The sequence below is a fragment of the Castanea sativa genome, chromosome 10 (assembly GCF_040712315.1).
Source record: "Castanea sativa cultivar Marrone di Chiusa Pesio chromosome 10, ASM4071231v1".
NCBI classification, from domain to species: domain Eukaryota; kingdom Viridiplantae; phylum Streptophyta; class Magnoliopsida; order Fagales; family Fagaceae; genus Castanea; species Castanea sativa.
This window is the reverse complement of record NC_134022.1, coordinates 22,932,015-22,942,192: the sequence shown is the minus strand read 5'-3', so window position 1 is coordinate 22,942,192 and position 10,178 is coordinate 22,932,015. Positions and strand designations below refer to the sequence as shown.

Below are 10,178 nucleotides of genomic sequence, written 5' to 3'. Positions count from 1 at the left end.
TTTTTACTAGGTAAATAGAGGGAAGAGGGCTTTGAAATCTTAAAGCAATGCCATGATGTATTGCAAATTATGGTCAACACACTTTTTTTTTTTTTTAGAAACAAGGTCAGCACACTTGATAATTAAGATCCCTCTCAAATTGTCTAAATATAATCCAACAAAACATATTAGTGACATTTGTCTCACTCTAAATACTCCACCAATAAAAATAAAAAATTTATGATTACTTTATAAGGGGGCAAAAATAATTAGACGTGTGATAGTGATTGGTAAAGTACAAAGTGAATTATTCAAAACAACAAATTTTTTTGCAAGAAATTAGCTTTTCAGTTGAATTTGATAGTCCAAATTTAGAGAAATACTCTTAATATTATATTGGCCCCATCAAACCGAAGTCCTCTAAACAAGAATTTGGTTGCATGTAAAGCAAAAGTGATGAATTCCAGAACCACTTCCCTCCTCATTTTTGCTTTCTTCGTTCTCATCTCCTCCTCAGTTACCACAGCCTTCCACATTACCAAAATCCTACGAAAGTACCCTGAGTTCAGCACATACAATCACTACCTCATTAAGACCGATCTCCAAAGCCAAATCGACCGACAACCGAACATCACAATCCTCGCAGTTGACAACAAGGCCATTTCCTCTATATCTAAAAAACCTTTGAACGTGATCAAAAATATATTGAGCTTGCATGTGTTGCATGACTACTATGACGTTGAAAAGCTGGTGAAGGTATTGACATCCAAGACTGCTATCTTTACGACATTGTATCAGACCAATAATGGTGACCCTGTCAGCCTAAAAGGGTTCTTGGAGGCAAGCATGGTGAATGAGGGAGAGATTGCCATTGGCTCCGCCGTACTGGGTTCTGGTCTAACTGTTAAACTCGTTAAGCCGGTTTTGTCTCATCCCGATACTATTTCAGTGCTTCAAATCACTGCCCCTATTATAGCCCCAGGCATTGGTGCAAGCTCGCCTGTTAAGGTTCCAGACCCAGATAATTAAGATGAAATGCATGAGGAAACAGGGAAAGCTATATGCATGTGATGGGCAATAAATAAATTAATGGAAAATTTATTTATGATCTCTGGTCACATTTTAGTCTGATTCCTGTAAACCTTGTATGAAATTGGTCTTACCAGCCAATTAATTATGAAAGTCGTAATTTTGCGTCCTTTTATACTGTTTTACTTTTACATATCAATGGGCAATGGTTCCTATGACGGAAACTGTAGGCAGGGAGCAAATGATTATTGATTAAATTGTACGGAAATATTTAATATCATTAGCAAAACAAGATACAATTTTGTTTCCTTTTGTTTTCCCCTTCATGAGGTGGAATACTGTGATTGATCTATGATGATGTTGAAAAATCACCAATAAGCCACATGTTTCTTACAAGACTGTAACAACACCTACAAACAAACAAAAAAAGACCTAACAGAGAGCACTGGTGTGGTGCCGGCCAAAAACCCTCCAAAGGTCAAGTTAGAATTTTTCACAACCCTAGAGTGTCAGAGTTGAGTGAATTATGCATACCTTGATTGTTGAGGGCTCATGGGTTTTTATAGTAGAGTCGGCCTCCGTTTCTTGCGTTCCAAGACGTTTCCTTCTAGGGAAGATCCTCTTTGATGAGCATATATTACGGAATCCATTACTAGTTGGAATTCTTTTCATATTGGGATTCCTTAAAAATTATCGTAAGGAGCAAGTTAATTTCATTTTAAGAATCCTTGGAACCCAAGTGAGATAGATGAACGCCACGTGTCTTTTACATCCGTCCTCTATATGTCCGTCCACATTGGACTCGTCTACTACTAGCCTGCCATTTTGACATCGTTACATCTATTGAAATGGATTCGTCACCTATATCTTTTGATCCTCTTCAGTTGCCCCCTCATTCCGTGGATCCATCACCTATCATACGGACCCATGGAATGATGGTTCGTTTTTATCCTTGATAAGTGTGTTTTGAATGACAGGCTACCTCAGAGCAATAAATGCCTCAGGGACACGTGGCGGACTTTGATTGACTATTCACTTGGATCGATGCGTCCCTTCGTCTTCCGCGCCGTTCCCTCTAAATATACTGTCCATCCCTTTCATTTTTACGTTTTGGAAAAAATTGGGCTGGTCAAAGCGCAACCGTCCACTTTGTGTGATCCGTCGCCTCAAGAAGTTGTTGTTTTACCGTCCTTTCAGTTCTTTCGTCGCTTTTTTCGCACCGTCAAGCTGTGAGTATCCTCTTTACTTGTTAATTTCTCTTCTTTGTTTCATATGTTAGTCTGTCGTCATTATAGATCTAGAGTCTTAGGTTTCTTTTAACCGTCATTTGTAGGTGTCAGATGTATAGTGAGGTGCCAAGTGGTCAATCTTTTGTCCGCTAGGGAGCAGGCTATAAGGAGGTGTACCCGTCAAGTCAAGCAGACCTTGGCACCTCTAGTGAAGAGAGGGAATCGTCAGCCAGCTCTCCTTCCAATGTGGAGGATGAGAGGCAGGGTGAGAACGGGTCAGAGTATGACTTGAATGATGATTTAGACGGCATAGATCCTCCCATCCAGTCCGTCATAGGTCCTGATGGGTTCTGAGAATTCGTCATGCTCCCTTTGTGGATGGTGAATGACTTCATCTTGTCCATTAAGCAACCTCACCTCAATACTCTTAGGCAAAAATATCAGATACCTGATAATATCCCCATCCGTCTACCCTTCAAGAACGAGAAATGTTATTACAAGGGTCTTGAAGATGTTGGTGTATACGAGCAGATGCTCAAAGCGGGCCTGCGATTTCCCCTAGGTGCCTTACACCGTTGTCTTCTCCAATACCTGGGTTTGGCTGTCACCCAAATTGCGCCAAATGCCTGGAGGGTTTTTCTAGGTGTTGAAGTCTTATACGGCGTGATGTCTGACGGTGCGTGACAATTAACAGTGGAGGAATTCTTTCATTGTTACCGTCCGTCTGAGATTACCAAATCAAAGGGTATGTATAGCTTTACGCCGAGGAGTCCAGTGCTTAGGTTAGTGTGTGTGACCCCGAATTCCAATCATAACTGGAAGGGTTGATACTTTTTCCTTCAAGGGGGCGATTGGATGTGTCGCCCTAACAACCAAGAATATATGCCAGTAGATAAGACCTGGGGTATAATGTCGCCGTCTAGTATGTGCTCGTCCTACTTAGCATGTTTGTATTGAACTTTGAAGTTATTCTAACTATTCGCTCTTTGCAGCTCAGAACCGTCCGCCAACTACCACTGAGCAGTTTGGTTTCTTGGAGAAAATCTTTCAAACCACCAGGTTGTCGAAGAGGACTTGGATAAAACTCGTCACTTTGGATACCCTGCATTGGTACTGTGACGGTCCAGAGCCCACCATTGCTGCCCATCGATACGACTCACGAATACGAAAACGTAAGTCCTTTGCTTGTGCTTTTGTATTTTACCATCATTTTTACCCGTCTACTTCTTGCAGAAATGGAGGATGCCAGGAGAAGGGCCATCATAAGCAGCAAGCTGCTGTCAAGAAGAAACGGGGCGGTGATTCTGCCTCCAAGACGAGTTCAAACCTTCCGTCTGCTAAGAGGAAACCGTCCGAGAAGTTTGATCGTCATAATAAGAAACAGAAGGTGGTGACGGGGCTGCCTGCTAATCAAGCTCCCGGCGTATTTAAGTTGCCCCCTAAGTTGGCATAGGCAAGGGCAAGGGTCTAATGACTAATCCTGATCTCGTCAAAGAGAAACCTCTTGTCTTGCTCTGAGAAGACCCACAGTATGCCCTTACCCAAGTGACCTCCATTATCAAAGAGGAGGATTACGAGAACCTGGGCAATCATGCTACGGAAGTAATGGGGGAGACTTGTCTGTTCAACCTTACTCAGGTCGGTACCCGTCACTTATATGCTTTGTCATGTTTCTTAGTACTTCATACTTACTCATTGGTGTTGGTGTAGGGGGTCCTTATGGCTAAGGAATTGATGGACCGTTGCCTTGTCCAAGAGAAGATGTTGGAGTGCTTCCGTGCAAAGGCAAAGGTGACAATGGAGGAACTTTTGAAGCTCTGGAAGCTTCGTCATGAAAAGAAGCTAAAAACTATCCGAGTAGGCTCGTGAAAACTTGGAAAAAGAGGTGCAGTTACTGAAGGAGACCATGAAAACTAATGAAGACAATCTTCGTCGGGCAAAGGTTGAGGCTGTCCAGGAATACCAAGATTCCGACGCCCTTTTGGCTGAACTGGGTACCTCCTTTGCCGACGGGTTCGATGACTGTCTCTGTCAGGTGAAGGCCTCATTCCCTGATTTAAACCTTTCACACATCAATATAGACACCGAGGGCCAGAACCCTGCTCACCTCGTCGACTTTGAAGCAACGGATGATCTTTTTGGAGAAGATCCTGGTGACGACGAGGCCCTAAAGGATGTCGATGCTGAAGGCAATGCCCACCAACCGTCGATCCAGAGATCGGAAGATAAGGAGGACAATCCCGTCACCTTGGAGTAGTAGGATGTTTTTATCTTTGTATGAAGAGCAGTTTTTTTATTTTTTGTCTTGCTTAGGCTTTTTGTACTTTATTGCATTTTTAATGCACTTTGGTTAAACTATTTAATGAATCCGTCTATTTCATGGTTGTAGTCTTAATTATTTGTAACTGTCTTATTATCCAATTTTGGATGAGACCGTTCAATTGGATGATCCTTCCTGGGACTGACTCGTCCAATTGATGGGCTAAAGTAATTTTCATCCTTCATAGGATGGCCCGTCCACTTTGTGGTCATAAATTGATTCCATCCTTTATAGGATGATCCGTCCACTTTGTGGACTTTAAATAAAATTCATCCTTCATAGGATAACCCATCCACTTTGTTGACTTAAAATAAATTTCATCCTTCATAGGACAACCCGTCCACATTATGGACATAAATTTCATCCTTCATAGGACAACCCGTCCACATTGTAAACAAATAAATTTCATCCTTCATAGGGTGATCTGTCCACTTTGTGGACTTAAATTTCATCCTTCATAGGACAACCCATCCACATTGTAGACAAATAAATTTTATCCTTTATAGGGTGATCCATCCACTTTGTGGACTTAAATGAATTTCATCCTTCATAGGACAACCCGTCCACATTGTGCACATAAATTTCATCCTTTATAGGGTGATCCGTCCACTTTGTGGACTTAAATGAATTTCATCCTTCATAGGACAACTCGTCCACTATGTAGACTTAGTAAATTTCATCCTTCTTGGGATGATCCGTCTATTATATGGACTTAATAAATTTCATCTTTCTTGGGATGATCCGTCCACTATGTGGACTTAATAAATTTCATCCTTCTTGGAATGATTCATCCACTATGTGGACTTTGTAAATTTCATCCTTCTTGGGACAATCCGTCCACTATGTGGACTTAGTAAATTTCATCCTTCTTGGGACAATCTGTACAAATAAATTTCATCCTTCTTGGGACGATCCTTCCACTATGTGGACTTAGTAAATTTCATCCTTCTTAGGACGATCCGTCCATTATGTGGATTTAATAAATTTCATCCTTCTTGGGACAATCCGTCCATTATATGGACTTAATAAATTTCATCCTTCTTGGGACGATCCTTCCATTATATGGACTTAATAAATTTCATCCTTCTTGGGACAATCCGTCCATTATATGGACTTAATAAATTTCATCCTTCTTGGGATGATCCGTCCACTATGCGGACTTAATAAATTTTATCCGTCTTGGAATGATCCATTCATTATATGGATGTTAGCAGATCCTGAGCAAAAACATTTTGTATACTCTGAATAAACTCCTCTTATTATAATGGATGGGTAGAATATTGTTCATGAAAATAAGAAAATTGCCCTTTGGGGCTCTAAGAGTACTGTAGAAAATAAAAACTACAACTGTCTATCGAAAAAGATAAACTGGAAATGAGGAGGGTGATGTTGTTGTTGTCCTTGTTCATTGCCTACTAGTAGTACTTCTTCAGGTGCTCTGTGTTCCACGGGTGGCTTAATTTTTGTCCTTCTAGTGTCTCTAGGTGGTACATTCCTTTCCTATGGAATGAGGTGATCCTATATGGTCCTTCCCAGTTAGGTCCTAGCTTCCCTTGGGAGGCGTCTTTCGCAGCGCCGATTACTCTCCTTAAGACAAGATCTCCAACCTGGAAGTCCCTGTGCTTGACCTTAGAGTTGTAATGCTTCGCCATGAGGTTCTGGTACCGTGCTAATCTTTGCTCGGCCGTCGCTCTAACTTCGTCCACGAGGTCAAGATGTAAGCGCATGGCTTTGTCATTCTTGTTCTCATCATGGTTCTCAACCCAGTAACTTGTAAGCCCTACTTCTGCTGGGATGGCTACATCGCTACCATATGCCAATCGAAATGGTGTTTCCCCTGTTGGTGTCCTTGCCATTGTCCTATATGCCCATAAGACACTTGGTAATTCATCCGGTCATATGCCCTTTGCCCCTCGACCCGAGTCTTGATAATTTTGAGCAAGGATCGGTTCGTGACTTCAACCTTTCCGTTGGCCTGCAGGTGGGCGGGTGACGAGTAGTGGTTCTTGATCCCTAGTTGTGAACAAAAATCCCTGAATGTGTCATTGTCAAATTGCTTTCTCTTATTTGAAACAAGCACCCTTCGTATGCCATACCTGCAAATGATATTCCTCCATACAAAGCTCCGGATATTCTTCTTCGTGATAGTGGCCAAAGCCTCTGCTTCCACCCATTTAGTGAAGTAGTCAATGCTGACCACTAAGAACTTCAATTGTCATACCGCAGTTGGGAATAGGCCCATTATGTCTAACCCCCATTTACCGAACGGCCATGGGGCCGTCATAGGGGTGAGTTCTTCCGTTGGTAGCCTTATAAAATTGCAAAACCATTGGCACTTGTAGCACGCTTTGACATATGCGTTGGCATCCTTCTGCATCGTCGGCCAATAATATCTTACCCGGAGTAGTTTGTGCACCAAAGATCTAGACCCAGAGTGGTTGCTGAAAATTCCTTCATAGACCTCCCTCATAATATAGTCTGATTCTTCAAAGGCAAGGCATCTCAGGTAGGGTCGAGAGAAGCCTCTCTTGTATAGAATGTTTTTTATTAGGGCGAACCTGAAGGCTTTAACCTTCAACTTTCTCGCAACCTCCTTGTCGTCTGGCAGTTTGCTGCCCATTAGATATGTGGCTATTGGAGTCATCCAACAATGTTCATCGCTTACCTCCTGCACACTAGTGCCATCTATTAGTGATGCGAGTTGAACGAAAGATAATACCTGGTCGAGAATGATCATAGGTTCTGCGGAAGCTGCTTTTGCAAGTTGGTCGGTATCTTGGTTCCCTTCTCTTGGGATTTGGACCAGCTTGATCTGGACGTTACCCGTTCGACCCTTCACTTCCTCGAGATACCTCTTCATTCTTTTATTCTTGCACTCATAACTACCGTTAACCTGATTGGTCACGATTTGAGAATCAGAGTATACGATCATACTGTTAGCTCCTGCAGCTATTATAAGGTCTAGTCCTGCTATTAAGGCTTCGTATTCTGCCTCGTTATTAGTTGTGGAAAAGTTCAGACGGATCATGCACTCGATCTTGTCTCCTTTTGGTGTGCGGAGTACCACGCCGGCTCCACCTACATGTTTGTTGGAGGATTCGTCTGTGTGGATGCTCCATATAGGAGCTTTCTCTACCCCCTGGTTGTCCGTGACGGTGAACTCAATGATGAAGTCGGCTATTACCTACCCATTCACAGCGGTTCGTGGTTGGTACCGAACGTCAAACTCACTCAGCTCTACCGCCTATAATGCCATTCGTCCCACAGCTTCGGAGCTACTCATCGCTTTGCGTAGGGGCTTATCTGTCATGACATTTATGGTGTGTGCTTGAAAGTATGGTTTGAGTTTTCGTGCGGTGGTTACCAATGCGAAGGCTAACTTTTCCATCTGTGGGTATCTCTTCTGCTTCTCTGAGTGCTCGGCTTATAAAGTACACGGGCCTTTGCACCTTATCTTCTTTTCTAATAAGAGCTGCACTGACGGCCGTTGAGGAGACGGCTAGGTATAGAAACATCTCTTCCCCCGGCTTGGATGGGCTGAGTAATGCGGGAGAGGAGAGATACGCCTTCAAATCTTCAAATGCCTTTTGGCATTCCTCCGTCCATTCAAACGATCTCTTCAACGTGCGAAAGAAAGGGAGACATTTATCCATTGCCCTTGATACGAACCTGTTCAGGGCTACTATCTTTCCATTCAAGCTTTGTACCTCCTTTACCGTTTTTGGGGGAGCCAACTCCATGATCGCCTTCACTTTCTTCGGGTTGACTTCAATACCCCTTTAGGACACCATAAACCCAAAGAATTTTCCTGCGGTTACTCCGAACACACATTTGCTTGGATTCAGTTTCATGTTGTAAGACCGGAGAGTGTTGAAAGTCTCCTGGAGGTTGCTCAAGTGGTCGGATTCTTGAACGCTTTTTACAAGCATGTCGTCTACGTAAACTTGCACATTTCTCCCAATCTGGTGCGCAAACATCCTGTTCATCAATCTCTGATATGTGGCTCCTGCATTCTTGAGTCCGAAGGGTATTACTTTATAGCAGAAGAGCCCCTGACTTGTAACAAACGAGGTCTTCTTTTGGTCCATTTCATCTAACTTGATCTGGTTGTAACCAGAGAACGCATCCATGAAACTCAAAAGTTCATGTCTTGCGGTCGAGTCTACCAGGGCATCGATACGTGGGAGCGGGTAACTATCCTTAGGGCATAGATCTACGAAGTTGACACGCATTCTCCACTTTCCATTTGCTTTCTTTACCATTACCACGTTTGCCAACCAATTCGGATAATATACTTTACGTATGAAATTTGCTTCCAATAACTTCTATACTTCCTCGGCAATGGCTCAGTCTCGCTCAGGGGCGAACACTTGCTTTTTCTGTCGGACGGGAGAGAATGAAGGTGACACATTCAACCTGTGGACTATCACTGATGGGTCAATTCCCGGCATGTCTTCGTGACTCCAGGCAAATACGTCCTTATTTTCTTTTAGGAACGTCGCGAGTGCCTGTCGTGTTGACTAGCTGGCCAAAGAACCAATCCTCGTGGTCCGTTCGAGCCTAGAGTCATCGAGGGGTACTTCTTCTAACTCTTCCACTGGTTCTGCTACCGTCCGTTGTTCCTCGATGTTCATCGTCTGCAGGTGGTTGTCCATCTCCATCATGGCCACATAGCATTCTCGCACGGCTATCTGATTTTCGCGCAGCTCTCCAATTTCATATTCGGTAGGGAACTTGATCATCAAATGGTAGGTCGAGGTTACAGCTTTTCATGCATTGAGAGTGGGTCGTCCGAGGATAGCATTGTAGGCTGAAAAGCAATCGACCACGAGAAAAATGACATCCTTTGTGATCTACTAGGGGCAATCTCCGACCATTACAGACAGTGTCACAACGCCCAAAGGGTAGACCCTTGTTCCTCCAAATCCGACGAGTGGAGCGTTTGTTGGAACCAATCGCTCCCTACTAATTCCCATCTGCTGGAAAGCGGGGTAGTAAAGGATATCAGCCGAGCTTATGTTATCAACCAACACTCGGTGCATGTTGTAGTCTCCTGCTTGTATGCCGACGACAAGTGCATCATCATGCGAATGATGAAGGCGTCGGGCATCTTCTTCCGAAAACCCAATGCTTGGGTTATCAACCCGCACAATCTTTGGTGCAAAGCCCGTCAACTGGACGCTTTGAATCATCCGTAAATATGTTTTACAGGCTTTTTTAGACGACCCTATAGTAGCGGTGCCCCCAACAATCATCCTTATGTCTCCTATCAGTGGTCTGGGACGTTCGTTTTCCCGTCGGGGGGCCTACTCCTGGGGTTGATCCGTTCTTTCCTTACTAACGAACCTCTATAGCCTTCCTTGTCTAATAGAAGCTTCTATTTATTGCTTTAGGTCACAACAGTCTGCAGTGTCGTGGCCATGATCCCGATGAAAACGACAGTATTTGTCCCTTAGCCTCTTGTTAGGATTTCCCTTCAACTTGCCGGGAAACGTCAAGACTCTTTCATCCTTAATCTGCATCAATACTTGGTCGATTGGGGTAGTAAGCGGGGTGAAGCTTGTGAACCTTCCCGCGGGTGGTTTGGAGCGTCGATCCTCCCGTCGTTCTCCAGTTCTAGC

General features: G+C 43.6%; 3 protein-coding genes across 3 annotated transcripts; 1 reads left to right on the top strand and 2 right to left on the bottom strand.

Annotated features, from left to right (window-relative positions):
• The first annotated feature begins 435 nt into the window (after nt 1–435).
• LOC142612249 (fasciclin-like arabinogalactan protein 3) lies at nt 436–1,008 on the top strand. Its single transcript, XM_075784367.1, has one exon. The coding sequence runs from the start codon at nt 436–438 to the stop codon at nt 1,006–1,008; it is 573 nt and encodes a 190-aa protein (XP_075640482.1).
• A 4,964-nt stretch (nt 1,009–5,972) lies between these two features.
• LOC142612248 (uncharacterized) lies at nt 5,973–6,413 on the bottom strand. Its single transcript, XM_075784366.1, has one exon. It carries the CDS (start codon nt 6,411–6,413, stop codon nt 5,973–5,975), a length of 441 nt encoding a protein of 146 aa, XP_075640481.1.
• A 102-nt stretch (nt 6,414–6,515) lies between these two features.
• LOC142612246 (uncharacterized) lies at nt 6,516–8,297 on the bottom strand. Its single transcript, XM_075784365.1, has 4 exons — nt 7,938–8,297; nt 6,956–7,741; nt 6,654–6,763; nt 6,516–6,570 (listed from the first exon to the last, which is right to left on the bottom strand). The coding sequence occupies exons 1-4, from the start codon at nt 8,295–8,297 to the stop codon at nt 6,516–6,518; spliced, it is 1,311 nt and encodes a 436-aa protein (XP_075640480.1).
• Nucleotides 8,298–10,178: the final 1,881 nt, after the last annotated feature.

Coding starts and splice junctions, on each gene's coding strand:
- LOC142612248 (XM_075784366.1), bottom strand. CDS start 6,413: ATGGCAAGGACACCAACAGGGGAAACACCATTTCGATTGGCATATGGT.
- LOC142612249 (XM_075784367.1), top strand. CDS start 436: ATGAATTCCAGAACCACTTCCCTCCTCATTTTTGCTTTCTTCGTTCTC.
- LOC142612246 (XM_075784365.1), bottom strand. CDS start 8,297: ATGGAGTTGGCTCCCCCAAAAACGGTAAAGGAGGTACAAAGCTTGAAT. Junction 7,742..7,937: donor AGATACCCACAGATGGAAAA/GTTAGCCTTCGC, acceptor GTGAATGGGTAG/GTAATAGCCGACTTCATCAT. Junction 6,571..6,653: donor TGGAGGAATATCATTTGCAG/GTATGGCATACG, acceptor GTTCACAACTAG/GGATCAAGAACCACTACTCG.